The sequence below is a fragment of the Elephantulus edwardii genome, unplaced genomic scaffold (genome assembly GCF_000299155.1).
Source record: "Elephantulus edwardii isolate Elephantulus edwardi_28Jun2011 unplaced genomic scaffold, EleEdw1.0 scaffold00061, whole genome shotgun sequence".
NCBI classification, from domain to species: Eukaryota; Metazoa; Chordata; class Mammalia; order Macroscelidea; family Macroscelididae; genus Elephantulus; species Elephantulus edwardii.
Genome location: NW_006399811.1, coordinates 10500490 through 10518929, shown reverse-complemented (window position 1 = coordinate 10518929; position 18440 = coordinate 10500490). Strand labels below are relative to the sequence as shown.

General features: G+C 39.4%; 1 protein-coding gene across 2 annotated transcripts in view; it reads right to left on the bottom strand.

The window, feature by feature from the left end:
- The window catches only part of XPR1 (xenotropic and polytropic retrovirus receptor 1), a 252287-nt gene extending 238129 nt beyond the window's left edge, over positions 1-14158 (bottom strand). Inside the window, exon 1 of one of the 2 annotated variants that reach the window (XM_006887736.1) lies at positions 13914-14158. In XM_006887736.1, coding sequence (XP_006887798.1) covers positions 13914-13982 — 69 coding nt within the window. In that variant the 5' untranslated portion in view covers positions 13983-14158. The remainder of the gene's footprint in view (positions 1-13913) is intronic. The other variant, XM_006887735.1, reaches the window with a different exon arrangement.
- Between the last annotated feature and the right edge of the window lie 4282 nt (positions 14159-18440).

Below are 18440 nucleotides of genomic sequence, written 5' to 3'. Positions count from 1 at the left end.
TGACCCCACCCTTAGCCCAGTGCCATTACCCACTTACTTCCCAGCTCCACCCTCTTCATCAAATCTAAGAACAACAGAAGGAGCTCTGGTGGTACATTGCATGAATAGTTGCTCAGTGTTCCTATAAATCTACAGTTCAAATCCAACAGTTGCTCCAAGGCAGAAAGAGGGACATTCTTCTCCCATAAAGATTTACAGCCTCAGAAATCTGATATAGGGTCCCTAGGAGTCAGAAGCAACTTGATATAGGGGAGTTAGTGAATGAGTGAAGAGTACTATATGTCATTAAATGATGTGCTTCTAAGAATGGGGGGAAGTATCTACCAATTATGCTATGACATAATACTAATTGCGAGGTATACCCTGATTTTACATGTTAAAATATGAGAAAATATGTATATATTAAAATTTATTAAATAAGACATTATGCTAGCCCTCTTTATCTCCGACTATACTATTTGGCTTTTCTGTCTCTGGAACTGATCTCTCCAATGCATTTTCTAAAATCTGTATCACATACCTTGCCTTGCACTAACTCCTCCCCCTCCAGTCTTCTTTTAAAACTGCTGATGGTTCATATCCAGGATAATGTTTAAACTCCTCAGCATGGTATTGTAGGCTATTCATCACTTGAACTCTCCCACCCCTCTATCAGCTCTTCAACACTATCTACAATCTACTAAACCAGGTTTCATTAAATATGCTTGAGTGCTATGCTATCTTTTGTTTCACTTAGCCATGCCTCTGTTCAATATTTTTTTATCTGCCCAAATTGCCCCATCACCCTCTCCCTTCTTCACTAAATGAGAATACCTTTGTGAATGCTTCCAAAATAAATACCCTGCTGTTTATAACAAAATCAATTTGTAACACAATTCTTAAAAACAAAGTATATTATGATTAGGAGATCATCAAATTTTAAGCTTCTTTAAAGTATCATTCATCTTACTTATTTCTAGTACCTTGCATGACACCCACCCAGCGATACTGTACCATGCTAAGAATCCAGGCTTTGAAATAAGACTTATGTTAGAGATTATAGACTATCTCATGGACTACCAAAAGAACAAACAAATGTGTCTTGGAGAAAGTACAACCAGAGTGCTCCTTAGATGCAAGGATGGTGAAATTTTGACTCACATACTTTTGGCATGTTGTTAGGAGGAGTCAGATATTGGAAAAGTATATCACGCTTAGAAAGATGGAAGGTCAGTGAAAGACAGTAATACTTTCAATGAGATGGCCTGACACAGTGACTGTCACAATGGGCCCTAGTATATCAGAGATGAGGAGGATAGTACAGGACACGGCAAGGTTCAGATTTGTTGTGCAGAGGGTCATTATGAGTCATACTTGACTCAATGACACCTAACAACAACTCTTTGAACTCTGGCTCTAGTATTAGCTAAGTAACTGTGAGTAATCTCCTCAATCTAAGACTTAGTGTCCTCTTAAAGGATAGCAAAATTCAGCTTAGCAAGTAAAGATTACATGTAAACTTCCCAGCATATCAGAAGCATTTGATAAATATTAACTGTTATTACTCTTTGATGACTTCTAAAAGCAAGACATTCATGAATATTTAATTATTTTAATTGACTTCCAGTTGGGTATTTGTACAAGCCCTGACTTTGGTTTAGTAGCTTATGTTTCGGAAAGTGAGTGCATGGAGGGTGAGAGAGGAGCGTTTTAGGAGGGCATTTACGAGTTCTTTCTTCAACTTTCCTGAGTCCTGCTCTCATCTCTTACCTGACTCCTCAAACATTAATTTGTCAGTCTTGTCTCTTCATTCAGGATGACTTTCTACTCTGTCAAGGTCTAAGCTGGGCAATAACTAATATTCTGTATTAAATAATGGCTAACATTTTTAAGGTCTGAGTCTTGAAATTTGCTCAACCTTTTCACAAACAACTTTTGTAAATTGTTAACATGATCTAATGGATTAGGTTCAGATAAACGTATGAGCAAAGAGTATCTCAGTAATTACAAACATGAAAATTGAAATATATACTTACTCTTAAAATTTAAAACCAAAGAAATATCACATGCTAAGTCTCAGAAAAGTAAAACAGCATGCAGGAGGCCAACATTATTCTTCTCAGCTCTACTGTAGGCAGAAATTTGTGAAAGAAGTTGAGAAGGTATTTTTCAAATGTGAAACTAATTTTAGGATTAAAAATTACATTTTCACTACAAAATTGAATATTCACTAGAGAGTATTTAGTGGAAAACTAGCCACTAAAGATGAAACAATTTAACTTACTTAGACAAACTTAAGAATAATATACACAGTCTAGAATTTAAAATTAATGCAAACTATATTATAATAATACTGTTGTGTTGCTGTTGTTATGTGCCGCTGAGTCGCTTGCTACTCATAGCAACCCTCTGTACAACAGCCCTGAAAACTGCTCTATCCTGTGCCAACCTTATTATCTCTGAGACACTTACCCTCATTACCCCAGTCATTGAATCGATCCATCTCATTGAGTGCCGTTTTCTCTTGCACTGTCCCTCCATCCTTCCAAGCATGATGCACCTCTCCAAGGACTGGTCCCTCCTTATAACATGCCCAAAGTATGTAAAGCAAAGCCTCCAAATCCTTGCCTCTGAGGAGCAGCCTGGTTTAAACCTCTCTAGGTCAAACCTGTTTGTTCTCCTAGGCATCAATTCTCTTTCTATCATCCCTAGTCATTGTCCATTTTCTGATGCATAGCAAGTAGCTGTGAAGACTTACTGGATCAGGTACACCCTAGTCTCCAGACTAACATTGTTCTTCTTTAGTATTCTGGAGAGCTCCCTGAAAGCAGTATTCAAAAAATTAATATAATAGTGAGGTTTATTTTACAAACACACAATTATTTTCACTTGTTTTCCTTACTAATACTACTAGTAGTACTACAACTACTATGGCTACTTATTGCCATCAAATCAGAACCAACTCATAACCGATCCTCTAGCAAGTTTTCAGAGACTGTAAACTGCATAGGAAGAAACTATTAATCTTTCTCCCAAGAAGCAGCTAGTGGATGTGAATTGCCAACTTTTGAGTTGGCAGCACAATTCCTTACCAATTAGCCCAATAGAGCTCCCTTGTTTTCCTTAAAATAAAAAAAAATGGATATAGATAATTTCTTAAAGTAAGTGCTATTAATCAAAAGGCCAAGGCCTAGCCCCTCTGGTGGTTTGAATCCACCAGTGGCTCCACAAGAGAAGGATGGACAATTTCTTCTTGTGTAATTTACAACCACAGAAACTCAATGGATGGAAGGTCTGCTGTGCTGGTTCCAACCCAAGAGCCACGAGTATGAGTATGAGTATGAGTATGAGTATGAGTATGAGTATGAGTATGAATGAAAAAGAGAGAGCAAGAGCAAGAGAGAACAGAGAGCGCGAGAAAGAAGAAAAAAAGAAATACCACAGATAACAGAAAAGTTAAAATCAACAAAGTCACTTCCAAGAAAATCTGGATAAGCCCAAAGCAATAGTTTTGAGGCTCAGTTTTCATCACAAAGATAAAAAGAGAATTTAAGACTCTGTTAATCTAACATTATCTAATGCCTTGAAGTGCATGCGCACTCATGCGCGCGTGCAATCACATGCTCGCGCGCGCACGCGCTCGCTCTCGCTCTCTCTCGCTCTCTCTCTCTCTATATATATATATTTCTTACTATGTTCTGAGCACTTTTCATTTATTTAATCCTCACAACAGTCCTAGATGTACTATAATCCCATTTTTACAGATGAAGCACGGAAAGGCTGACCCAAGGTCACTCAGCTAATAAGATGTGAAGCCCAGAAATGAACCTAGATGACATGGTACCAAAGTTTGGGCTCTGTAAGTGTTATTTACTGTGGAGTAATCAATCAATTTTGTATGGCCTCCCAAGACTATGTGGAACTATGCAAATGAGGCATTTGTAGCCCATCAATAGGATTAGAGAGCCTTGCTAATAAGGGAAATAAGGTACATGGCACCCTGTGGGAATGAAATCATACAAATAAGTTGTACAAAACACCAAGGAGGCAATTGGTAGGTTTTATCATCTGGTACACTTACAATGAACTATCCTAGAGAAGGGGCACCTGACCACTGCCAAGAGAGGACAGCAAAGCATGCATGTCCTCTGGATCTGGGATCTCTGTGTCGGGAAAATCCTAGGCCCAAGAGATAACTGTGAACTAGAGACAGTGAGAAGCGCTGGCACAGAAACGGCAGCAGGTGAGGCAGTAGACTTTCTAGTCCACAGAGCAAGAGAGCTGAGCATCTTAAAGGAAAAGATCTGTTGACAGTGAGTTGCCTCTAAACACTTGGTGGCACTAAGGTTCATCCACTTGCAAAAGCAGGGTAAAGGCTGGCCCAAGAAGCCAGAAAGAAGGTACAAAATAGAAGAGACTATCATGATCCAAGAATTGTATCCCAAAATCATTTTTGATCTTTAATTATAACCTGTTATTTCCCTAATAAATCTCATACCCATAATCAATATTGTTTGAGTTCTGTGCTATACTTGCAATGGATTATCAAACCCAGTAGAGTAAATGTTTGGCAGGAAGAAAGAAGTCAGGTGGAAGCATGTCTGACCTCCACCTGATAGGAATCAGCCTTTGGCTGGTGATCTTGACTCTGCTTCCCCTTTGTCAAGTTAAAGGAGGCAGGTGCCCCTGCCCTACCATTTTTACACTAATATACTAGCACATGATATAAAATCAATCCATGGTTATGTTAATGGAGCCCCTAAATTAGCCATACGACTTTGAGTCACTTAACATCTCTCACTTCCTATTTAAAGAAAAAAGGAAACTGGACTAAATGATTTTTAAAATTCCTTAATAGGTCCAGCATTCCAAAAATTTAAGCTCCAGAACTCAAATTTCACAAGTAGGGCCTACTAACAGCTTGCTCTATCTCATTACTAGTGAGTTGGAACTGATTCATAGCTGACCTTCCACCGGCTTTCTAGGGTTGTAAATCTCATGGGAAGAAATTGCCCCTGGAGTTAGCTACGGGTGGATTCAATTTGAGAAAGAAGCACCACCTTTGGGTTAGCAGTGCCACTTCTGACTACACTAGAGTTCCCTTATAGCTAAGTCTACTTTAATCTTCCACTTTTAGTCCATCATCATTATCTCACGGTCATTTCCTTATAGCTAACCACCCACTAAGAAGCACTGGTCATCGAGTGAGTCGAGAGTTGTTTTGTTCAAATCTACCAGTCGTTCTGGGAGATAGATTGGCATTCTCCTCCTATGCCATTTACAGCCTCTGAAAACTTGCTGGAAGGCCAGCTATGAGTTGGCTCTGACTCAACAGCAAGGAGAGAGTGACTCACTCACTGCCATCAAGTGAAGTCCAACACTCCATCAGGCTCCTGAGGCTATACATCTTTACAGGAGGACTAGAAGACGTTCAAATTGCCGACTCTCAATTAGAACATTGCAGCCCCACCAGGGTCTTCTCATCATCACAAGGCCCTCTATTAACCAGTTGTTGTTCTGTGCCATGGAGTCAGAACCAACTTACAGTTGACCGTCTAGCAGGTTTCCAGAGGCTATAAATCACATGGACATAGGGAGACTGCCCATCTTTTTGCCATGTAGCAGCTGGTAGATTAGAACACCATGTGTTTGCGATTACAGCTCAGCTTCTTCCCACTAGGCCACCAGAGCTCTCTGTCTTTTTACCAGCAGTCTGTCTAGTAACTGGTTAAGTGATTACCTTGAAAGAATTATAAACTAAATCGTAAACTCTGTCCTCTAGACCACACTTTACTTTCTTGAGGCCATGCAGACTGAGATCTGGGACTAAAAACAGACCAGCCACAATTTCACCAGGTGAGAGCAGTGGTGCATGAGAACAGGTCTGACAACGCCTTCATTTATATTAATGGATGAGTTTATTTTTCACAAAACAGATGAAGGAAGTTAAGCACATGGGCTCCTAAAATCTCATCTCTGCTACCTAAAACTAGCAATAAGAACGTAAAGTCAAAGACAAAGCCATTGCTCTGAGTCCGTCGGTTCTTTTTTTTTTAAAATAATTTTAATGAACATTTACAGAGAATTTGGATTTCCATTCATTCATTGCTGCACTTCTCTGTCGGTTCTTAGAGACTAGAAATCTGACAGGAAGAGAATGCCCATCTTTCTCCATGAACCTTTTAGCCAGCACTGCAGCTCTATAGACTACTCCACTGATTACGAATATAGACAGTTACTTAAAGGCTGTAAGGCTCCATTTCCTAGTCTACAAACAAATGGAGTTAATTTTCGTAACAGCTTACTACTAGAAAACAAAATGTTTTTTCAAGAATACAGCACAATGCCTAACACAGAAAAATAAAAAAAATAAATAACAGCCCTGTCACTGTCATTCTACCACCAATGCTATCTAATTTCTGTACAAAAGCAAGAGCTCTACAGTTTGACAGGTTTGATTTCAAATCCTGGTTTTAGTACTTAAAAGTAACAAGCTTGAGCAAATTAACTAGTCCCTGAGTAGGTTTTATCATCAGTAAAATGTGGATAATAAATCATCTATTTTGCCAAACTATGAAGAGTAAATGAGATAACATATGTAAAGCAGATGATCTTTGACTTCTAACTGCTAAATGAATGTTAATTCCTTTCTATTTAATGACAAAATTATCCCATGTCCAGCAATTTAAGAAACCAAACTAATTAGCAAGGTAGAGCTGCCCCACTGTGTCTCCAAAACTGGAAGTCTTTACAGAAACAGATTGCTTCATCTGTCTCTAGCAAAGTGGCATAGTAGGTTCAAACTGCCAATGTTTCACTGAGCAGTGGAGGTACTTTAACCACTGTACCACCACGTCGCCTTAGTTAAAAGTTAAAATTTGGGAATATGATAAACTCAGGTAGTCAACTTTTTTTCCCCTTCATTATCCTTTACTGCAGGGCAACTAGATCCAGAAAATGTTTATTCACGGGATTCCCTTAACCACCTATGTGCGCCATAAAACTAGAGAACTTTTTCTCAGAATATTTCATAATAAAACTAGAAAACGTCTAATATCTCATAACATTTTTTGAGGGCTAATAGTAATCGTAGATTTATTAGAAAGTTACATCCCCAAAGGGACAGACCTTCCCCCTCGAAAGGAGATAAGGAGAAAGGCCAGACTATCTTCTAACATTTTAAAAGAAGTTCTGGGCTTCAAAACAAAAATATCCCATAGTACGGTCACAACTCCTGGAAGTTCCCCAACTCTTTCAAGGAACCCAAGAAATCAAAACTATAGTTCCAGGCCACTTCAATAGTTTTTATTCTCATTCCCTCACTAGTTTTACAGAAATCACATGATGTATGATGTCATCACTCTAATAACTAATAAAATATTTACATTCTTCAGTTTTCATTTCTAATATAGTAAAATGTCAACAGATGATACAAAAAAATAAAACCTCTTTGGAAGCCTCGATAACTCTTAAGGATTCAAATGATCAAAAGTCTTGAGAACCAAGACCCACAAAGTGCATGAATTACACTGTAAACAACAACTTCACTATTTCAACTTAGAATAGTAATCTATGAGATAGTGCAATACCAACAAGGAAGAAGCAGCAGCACATGTGCTTTAGAACCAGAGATTTGTGCCAGCCAAATCCAGATCTACACACAGAGCAAAAGCAGCCTCAGCAGAGAATCAGACACCAACATGACATAAAAGAACTAACTTGGTCTTGCTGCCCCACAGAGCCAGTCAGAGCACTTCAACTCAAGCTTGTTAGAAGATTGAGGGAACTTTGAAACACTAACCTAAACCATGAGGCTTAAGGTCAAAGGGCCTGCGACCACTCTTGAGAAACTGTCAGGACTGAGAAATTATATAGCATCTTAATTTTCCTATAAATCCCATAACTGTGAAGGGGAAAGTAATTTACAAAATAATCTACAAACTTCTCATTTTCCTGTTGATTATAATTTCTCAAGTGACAGAATTGGTTCTTTAGAGTCTTTCTGATTTAGAATGATTTCTTACTTACTGAGGATGACATGCTGTATAACTATTTTCTTAACCAGCATATTATCCTTGTTACAGAAAATCTAAAAGTTATAAGTAATGCTTATATTATAGCTAATTAGACTTTCTTTTAACCTACCAAATATTCAAACATTTTAAAAAACATTTTCTGTTCAGATCCTAGAGATGAAATATTTACTTGGTGATAGGAAGAAATAGGTGATTAAATTTCCCCTCATAAAAAATCTGATTTAAAGAGTACAGAATAAAAGCTTTGAAAAGCTAAGGGGGAAGTCTTAAATATTATTTATAAAACTGATCCAAATTTATAAATGTGTTCCAAATCGTTTTCAATCTGCAACTTTCTCTTTCTTTACCATTTTAGATTCTGAAAACACACTTTGTTAAGTAAAATACAAACTTCCCCCCAAAAGAGATTTTGGCATATGTGTTTTAATTTTTCCTAAAGTAAGTAAAGGGCTAGAATCCAATGACACATCTATCCAACAGTGCTGTTAATTCTGACTCATAGAACCCTGCAGGACACAGAAGAACTGCCCGGTAGGGTCTTCAAAGCTAAAAAACTTTACAGAAGCTATCTCACCCTTCTGTGCTAGTGGGTTCAAATTGCTGCCCTTTTGCTTTGCAACTCAATCTTAACCCAGCACACCACCATGGCTTGTAAGGCTAATATTAAAACAAAACAAAACAATATCCACTACCTGTAAGCCCATTCCATCTTATGGTGGACCTCCCTCCACTGGGTTTCTGAGGCTGTCAATTTCTACAGAGCAGACTACCTATCTTTCTCCTTTTGGTTAACAGCCTTCCACAAGGGCTCTTTAAGATTAATATTAGTAGAATAATCAGTTGACCAATCTTTGATGTTTACTTTAGCTTGCAAAACTGCTATATATTTTTTTCCCCAAAACTGCTATTAATGCGAAGGATTCGTAACTGAAGTCTTTTAATCATGTCCATCTTGTAAGGGTTAGGTTAAACTAAATGCTATTAATAAAATCATTAAATCATGGTCATAAACTGTTATTTGCTAACGAGAAACAAACTAGGGAGATCATTGCCAATCCTCTTTCTCTCAGAGCACCTATAAATGAAGGTACAAAATCAATCCTTGTCCTTCTGTTATACATAAAAGCTCTAGGGGATGATCTCTGGTGGCTTAGTGAATGCCAGGAGTCGCACGGCCATCCCAAAGGCACAGTGTTCAAATCCACAAGCTGCTGTGAGGGAGAAGGTGGGCAATCGCTTGCTGTGTAATTTACTTGGAAACCCACTGGAGGGTCAGTTATGGGTTAGTTCTGACTCCACAGTACTACGTTCTCTTTCTTCATGAAGTTTTGAGCACTCCCTTAAATATTCTTGAAAACTCTAGCCCTCTAGCCAACACCATTCAATCAGTCTTTCAATTGCTTTCCAGATCATGACTGAATTTGAAGTTAGGGCTAATTTCCCAGAGTCATCCCATAGCAAATGAAATTTTTAGGGTCTTATGATGCGGATCTTTCCCCAAAAATCTTACCTAAAGCCAACCTTCCAAGGACAGTTAAGTATAATCTTTCTGGAATAACCACCTCAAAACACTTTACAAAAATAATGAAGAAGATCCCCATCTTATACAACTATTCACTCACTCACTTATAAATGCAAAGTACCTGACTAACAAAATCATTTGCTAGTATATCTTAAATACATCATACTTTTCACTTGTATGAGAAGCGCCTGAAAGAAAACATGTGGTTTGTGCCCCATCGGGTGGCCAAACTGGAAATTTCAAACAAGTTCCAGCAAGGCAATTTAACCCTAACAAATGAATATAATACCTTTGAGAAACTGAAGCCTGCAAATATAAGTGTTCTCACAGGAGAGTTCTATAAATGAAAATCATAAAATGTTTTCTTTTACTTCAAAATCAAGGAAATGTCATTTACACATGATCTCTTCTTTCCCAAATCACACAACAAGAACATAAATCATAATTAGGAACAACTTTCCTTTCAGATTACTATCTCAGCAAATTTGTTCTAAAAAGGTTATCTATGATGCAATTAATAACACTACTTTAAATTCTACTCTCTTTATTTACCAAATAGGATTCAATCTTACACACACAAACCACAGAAATTTCTAATTCATCAACAGTCCTTAGATAATATGGGGCTGAGAGTTTAGAAACCATCAAGTACAGTCCTCTCAATTCACAGGTGCTAAACCTAAATCCCAGAAAGAGGAAGTCATTTCATTTTACACATTTAGTGCTGCAAAGATTTGCTACATATATATACTTGTCTAAGTGCCTAACCTCTCAATTTCTTGCCTGGAAAAAACAAAGAGGGTGACCTCTAAATCCCTGTCTGCTCTAATATCTTGTAATTTACTGTCCTCATTTCAGTATCTTGCAAAATTATAGTACACAATGAAAACAAAAAATTTCCTGGTTTCTAAGGAACCAAAGCTGCACAAGTCCCTAAGGAAGAAACCCCAAATCCACACCAATGTATTTACTGCTTTTGCTAATAATCTGTAAAGCGTTCTCTAACATCTATCTATTTGGTTTTAATTGGTCTAACTCTGATTAACTGACTACAGAAACCTAAAGAATATAAGAACTGATTATAAAAATATGGTTTAAAATCTAGAAAGACTTGTTAATGCTCTATCTTATGTCAAGATTTACACTCAAACATATTATAGGAAGCAGGAATAGATTAAGCTCGTTTGTGTTTATTCTTCTTAAAAATTATCCACAAACTTGAATCAAATATTTTCTTATGCAGTTTTTTCACGTTGCTATATTCTCTATTTTATTATTTTGCCTACAAAAGAGAAGTCTATGAATGCCACAAACTATAATTAAAAACTATATTAATGACTCACTAAAACTATTCTTTAAAAAGCAATACAAGGAATAAGTACCAAACTTAAATCAAAGAATCTATGAACTAGAATGAATGCTGAAAAGTTCCAAACCTATATTCTTATATGGAATAACAAAGAAGTTTAGAAAGGCAAAATTATTGTCCCCAGGGTCTCATGGTTAACTTATAAAAGGACTACCACTTTTCATGTAACTGTGTGCATCTACTACTATTGATAAACACAGACTTAACACATAAGGTCAGTTCTATCCAATTCTCCATTTGCAAGTAATATTTAATACAGCAAAACAACTCAAAAACCAGACTCTGAATAGCTCTGAATGGTTCACAGTGCTGGAAAACCCCATAGGCAAAAAATAAAATAAAATAAAAGGTAATATAGTAAAATAGAATCACTAATGCTTGAAAAAGAAATTACAGTGTTTGCTCTACTAACAGTATATTAGGATCATTATTTTCATACAGACCTACATATTATTACTTTATGAAAGGTCCTTTTCTCAGACAAAGGCTCATACATCTCTTATGTATGTCATTTCCCCCCAAAGTTTTTAAGTGGTCAAAATTCCTGGACCCTAAAGACTTATTTAAGGAGTGCTAGCAGCACAATATACAATGCATTGTGCTGCTAACCAAAAGATCAGCAGTTCAGTTCACCAGCCACACCTTAACAGAAAGGTGGGCAATCTCCTCCCATAAAGATTTACAGCCTCAGAATGGGATGGGGGGTCGCTATGAATCAGAACCAACTCTTACCTAGTGGCTTTATTATTTTTAAAGGACTGCCACTAACCCATGATTTAAAAAAATAAAAACAAAACAACACATAATTCTATAAACATTTCTTTAATGGCACCAACTCAGAGAAAAGTGTCCCTCAGACAATTCTGCCTCCCAAACAATGAGCTTACCCATGTTAGGAGCCACAGAGTAGAAAATCTCTACAGAATTAAATTTCAATTACCAAGAGTAAGTGAAATTTTCAAAAACAATAAATGGCCAAGACAAGATAATTCAGGTTGATTTAGGTTCAGGAATTTTGTCCCATTGTGAACAACCTACAGTAACCATTAGAGTTAACACTCAAATGGTCTACGTGAATAAAGCAACCAAATGGACTATGAATAAGAAGTCCCAGAATCACTGTGGTTACTCCAGTCACAAAGCTGACATTACAAATCAAGAGGTAACTGCATTTCCTAATTAAATCATATGCTTCTCCGTCCGTCTCCTAATATTCCAGATTAATACAAGTCTATGGAACAGTTAAGGGCTGTAATACTTAAAATGAATCATATACCATACATCCAGTCACTATTACTTCTTCCCAAATCAAGCATATCATACAATATAAAAAGTAGAAGATGTTGTGAAGCAATATTTATGTCCTATGCCTCCATGAAGAACTGACAGTGGTGCTGAAAATTACTACTAGAAGGATGAAAGACCAGTGCTCTTCTTTCAATAAAAAACCATCATCTGGACTCAAGCCAAGATTTTAAAACTATTATTAGAAACAATAAATCAAAAACTCTACAGCTTGTAGATATGCTAGATCCCTATTTCATTCTAATTTTACAAAGCATTGCTATAAAACACTGTAAATAAATTAAGTGGCAAAAAACATTACCAATTCTAAAGCTTTCTTTGCTGGCAATAAAAAAAAACAAACAAACCACACAAACCCATTTATTACAAATGAGTTTATTTTACATCCTTTAAGGTTTTGTGTAACCTATCTACATCACTTTCCCTATCTCCAATTATTATAATGACTAGATGAATAAATAAACTCATTGCTACTGCTCAAATATCCTTATCATTTAATTTAAAGTAGAAAGTAAACAGAAGACTAAAATAATTTAATTCATAAAATTTAGGCAGCATGTGTGTTCTATTGATTTTATACTCTTTGTTCCTGCACATAACATACATGTGAATTCCTGGAGGTTACAGACCAGTCTTTTCTCTATCCAGGAGCTGAACTGCTAGTTAAAGAAAATAATCTATTTAAATGTTTACAGCCCTTGAGGTATGCTGTCTTCTAAATATACAAATGAGTTCAGTATCTTTACTTTTCCCTGAATTAATGTAAAGTAATGGCACGCTTATTACCGCTATTATTCCTCTATCACAGAGACTGGGAGGGGGAAGGGGACGAGAGCATGAATTCTGTTATCCATTGGTATGGGTGAAAAGTACATTGTTTACCCTTTACGGTAATTTTCTCCCTAGCAAACAAAAACTTTATTAAATAAAATCTGAAAATTTTAACAATTCTACTCTCCTCCCACTACCCCCCACCACCACTCCATTCCAAAACAACAGAAGAGTCCAAACCAAGAGATGTAGTTACTTTGTATACTTCATGCAATCAGTAAAAACAGTCACTTGTCCTTTCATCAAAACAGAAGAGTTTCTCTCAGTGTTTGCAGACTGAAATCACTAGGTAATAAACATTTCAATCAAGTTTCAAACTGGTTACAAAGCCTTTGTCAACAGTGGGCTAGTAAACACCTGAAAGGCTCCAAGGAATGAAGGACTCGGAGGCAATCACTGGAGGGGGCTTATCTCGGAAGACGAGTCCCGGGAGAGAGGAGAGCAGGGAGAAAGGAGACCTAACCTTGACAAGGGGGCGCTCGCCCAGGGTGGGGACGGGAGGTCAGGGCGAGTGGGGAGTGAGCGCAGAACTGCCGCGACCCCGCGGCTAATCTCGCACCCACGACCGCCCCACCTGCGGCTTGCCCTCCCTCCGCGGTGCCCCAGCCCAGGCCCGGGCAGTGCCCCTTCCTCCAGGTCCGCCGCCAGCATATCCGTTACCCCGGCGGCAGCGGGGCTGCGGGGGAGGGGAAGGACAGCGGGCCGGGAGGGAGCCGGCCGCCGCGGAGATGCCGCAGTGGCTCCCCGCGGCACCAGGTCAGAGTCCACCCCAGCGTGGCGGGCAGCGGGAGGGGAAGGTGGCGGTGGAGGTCGGAGCTGGACGAGTTGGTGGCCCCTCTGAATCCTCCCACAGCGCGGGCGCTGCTGGTACCTCATACTGGATGTATTGCTTCCTCCACTCGGGAGTGATGTGCGCAGAGAGGTGCTCGGCGAACTTCATCCTGCCGTTTCCCTCTTACTCCCACTCGGGTCCAACAGCTACAGGCGGCGGCGGCGGCGGCAACAGCGACTCCGACTCCTCCCCACATGGGCCCCGGCGCGGCGCGGCGCTGCGCTTCTCTCCTCCTCCGCCGCCGCCGAGGTCTCCTCAGAGCCGCCCTCCCGCCATCTTCCTCCTCCTCTCCATAGCTCCGCCCAGGCCCGCCTTCTAGACGTCATCCCCATGGTAACCGCCTACGCTGCGCCGACGGTAGAGGCGGGGTGGTGGGCGGGGCTTAGAGGAGCATATTCCTTAAGGCCACGCCTCTTTGGTGCCGAAGGTGGAGGAGGCACTTCCCCTGACCATTTGCGTCTGTTAGCCTTGCAGCCTGCTCTCTACAGCTTATCTGGAAAGCCAGAGTTGTTATTGCAATAATATTAATTAATATTAATACTGTAGCAGCAATAATCCCCACCAAAAGTTTATAGTTTCAAATAACTGTGCAAATATTTTTTATTTTAATATTTAATCATCATATGAAACGTTGAAGGCAATCCAAATTAAGTAGCTAAGCCAGTCTAAGTATTTAAGACCCAAATATATTTAAAGAAACAGTATTTTGACTTCTGTAGGTGCTCAATAAATGCTTGCCGAACTTAATCGAAGATGTCAATGCCAAAAATTGCATGCTGCTTCTTAATTTAAATATCATTGTCTACTCTGAGTAGTGGAGGTAGATGGCTACCAGAAAGGAGAGTAGCAGCATCTGGACCCGTGCTTAGACTGAAGTGTCAACTGGACTTGTGACTGAGTTTTATGTGGGCTGGGAGCTGAGAGGGAAATCAATTCTAAGAGGAAGGAAAAATATTTTAGAGGAACAGTGTTGTTTAAAATGCCTTTCGGTAAATAAACTACAACGCCTGATAATCTTCGGAACATCAGAACCTTGCCCTATACTGGACCGTCCTTCACAACATGCTTAAACCGACTGTGACTGTCACTATGTCAATCCATCTCCTTGAGGGTCGTCTCTTTTGCTCTTGTTGTTGTGTGCCTTCGAGTCAGAACCACCCCATAGCTGACTCTCCACTGAGTTTTCAGGACAGTTACTTGCATGGAAGGAGATTGTCCATCTTTCTCTCATAGAGCAGCTGGTGGATTCAAGCTGCATACCTTTGGGTTTCTAGTGCAAATCCTTATCACTAGGCCACAAGAGCTAGCCCTATTCCCAAGGAAAACAGAAAAGGGACCAAGCCTCCCAACTAAACTCACCTTGGGAATAGATCATAAAGATCACCTGCATGGCACTACTTTGAGCGTAGGTGGGATTTATCTGGACAACCTGATTTGGGGCAGAAAGCCAGGTCCCACCATGAGTTCAGAAATCCAAGATAATAATACTGAAGGTTTAATGTAGAAGAAAAGCTTGATGATATTTTTTTTTTTTTAGACTAGCTCATAAACATTCTTTGGATTACAACTATTCAATCCTGTTGTGCCTGAGGTCTCCATGAGTAGAGGGCCTACTTGACAGTAGCTAAGAAGAACAGAACATTTACCAAGCACGGACTGTCTATGTACTAAGAACTATTTTAAACTCCTTACTTGTACTTTGTCCTTTAATTCTTGCAGTTTTGATGAGGCACAACATTTGCAAGAGGACTACTGTGACAGGGACAGTATTCTGAGATAGCAATCTGTGGTGCTGGCTTTTTTCCCTCCACGAACTTTTCCTTTCCCCTTGATTTGTGCCAGTAGAAGTTCTGCAATGGTTTTCTCAGGGGACAGATGATGGAAAATAAGCAAAATCTAGGAGTCTTTCTGACTTTTGTCGGACAAAGGCCTAAATTCCTGGTGAAAGGTTAACTAGGGTCAGAAAAAAAAATGAGGTCTTTCTCACTTATACCTCATAACTGATTGTTCCACCCTAAAGATTTTCCTCAACCCACTGACTGACTTCAAGCTGATCTGATCCCTACCTCCCTTTTATAGAATTTCCAGGTCTGTAAATCTTTGTGGGTAAGTCTTCTCATCTTTCTTTCAGGGAGCAATTGGTGGTTTGTACCCACTGGTCTTTTTGTTAGTAACACAACACACTAAGTCACAGTCACCAGAACTCAGGTAAATGTTGCTGGAAGAGAGACAAACACAAATGCAGAGAGAGCTATACTGCCAGGAAGGATGTACCACTGCAGAGAGGAAAAGGCTGCATGGTGTACCTAGGATGACAGAACTAGGGACAGATGCAAGAGAGATTCGTGAACCTCCAGTCAAATCTAGAAATAGCCGCTGTGGTTCAAATCCACCAGCTAGTCCGCGGGAGAAAGATGGGCAATCTCCCTCCTCCCATGCAATTTACTGCCCCTGAAAACAAACTGGTAGGCCAGTTATGGGTGGGTTTTGATTTAGTGGTATACCACAGCAACAATAGAAGTAGTAGGCATTTCTAATGCTGTCCTTCCCTGGGCCTAGATTGGTGAGTTCCTGGAAGCAACCCTTGTAGACCATGGCATGGCTTTCACACTCTAGCTCCTATTAAGGCCATGCTTTCATGCCCTAACACTGCACAACACAGTCCTAACACAGGCAAAAATGGAAATCCTCAATACTACTAGCTCTGAAACCAGGCTGTGGTGGCCTATTCTGTAGGGAGTTGCCCTGCCAGCCCAAAGGCAGGCAATTCAAATCTATTAACTGCTCCACTGGAAAGAGATGGGCAATCTTTTCTCAGGCAATTTACAGCCTTTGAAAACCCATGGGAGGGTCAGCTGACTGACCTGTCAATTCTGACTGGATGAAGTGAGAGTGAAACTTCGAGGCCCAAAGCGCAGAAGAAAAGGCAATCTCCAATGCTAACCCTGAAATAAATATTTCTTTTTCCCAAGCCCTGTTCAGAACATTCCACTCAATTTTACATGAAAATGTTACTTTAAAAAAGAAAATGTTACTTTACCCACTGAAGCAGATTTAATATGTTTCCTTATCTCTAGGGAGCTCTGATGGCCTAGTGATAAGAAGCTGTGCTGCAATCCCAAAGAAACAAGGTTCAAATACACCAGCAGCTCTGCGGGAGAAGGATGGACAGTCTCCTCCCCAGCAATTAACTGACTCTGAAAACTCACTGGAGGGTCAACTATGGGTAGGTTCCTGACAGTACACAACAACAACAGCAACAACTTCTTATTTCTAGCATTATTTCCAATAAGGGAACCTCAGAGGCAGAACTGACAGAAATTTATTTACTGAATAGAGCATGTTGCTGGGGGCTATGCAGAATAATCTCAATAGCTTCATCATTAAGGGACCTAGATTGAACTTTCTTTTGCAAATAAGCAACTCATGCTTAATTTAATAAAGTTTTATTGAGTATCTACAGTATTCCAGTAATGCCACTTTGAAAATAAAAGGTCATTTACAAATATGTAAGATTCTTTTTTCTTGAAACAATCACAATCTAGTAAAAAAGAGAGGTGAATAAACCTATAGGTAGACTGTAGTATGACACTTGCTGTAACTGAGGTGTGTACAAGAAAACAAAAACCATCTAACCAGGAAGTAAAGGATGGTATCAGACAAGGTGGTTTTGAAATCTAGTTTTAGACAGCAATCTACCTGGGAGAAACACACTCCAAGGATTTAAAAAGCAAACAGCAGGAGCTAGAGTATTTTACAAGAAGTCAGGACAGTTAAAGAATGACAAGAAGCTGTTTGAATGGATTATCCTTTAAGGCAGTTAAAAATGATCCTCCTCAACAAAAACCACCTGTTACCTCCCCACCCTAGTTCATTACCACACTCTGGTAGTTGACTGCCCTCAATGTATTACTGTCAATAATAATTTGTGCAGAAAGTATGAGCTTATTAAGGACAAGCTGTTTATATCTCTTGTTTTCTCCTATATAATAAGCTACATGGCACTCAGGTGTCCAGTAAGTGTTGAAAGGAACAGGACAGAAGGAAAGAAAGGGTATTAGTTTGTCAAGTGTTGCTATAACAGACATAACACAAGTAGATAGCTTTAACAAACAAACTTATTTTCTGTACACCAGGGATGTGTCCTGTCTCCATACCTTTTCAACCTGTATGCAGAACAGATCATCTGGGAGGCTGGGTTCTATGAGGAGAAATGTGGGGTCAGGATTGGTGGAAGATCTATCAACAATCTGCATTATGCACACAACCCTGCTTGCTGATACTGAGGAGGACCTGAAGCGCTTGCTGCAGAGGGTCAAGGACTGCAGCTTTCAATATGGATTGAGGCTCAATGTCAAGAAGACAGAGATTCTCACCACTGGACCAATTGGCAGCACCTTGATGGATGGTGAAGAGATTGAGATTGTTAACAACTTTAATCTGCTTGGCTCCACAGCCAACACTCTTGGCACCAGCAGCCAGGAAATTAAAAGACGTATTGCCATGGGAAAGTCTGCTGTTAGGGACCTCTTATAGTACTGAAGAGCAACAGTGTCTCTCTGGAGA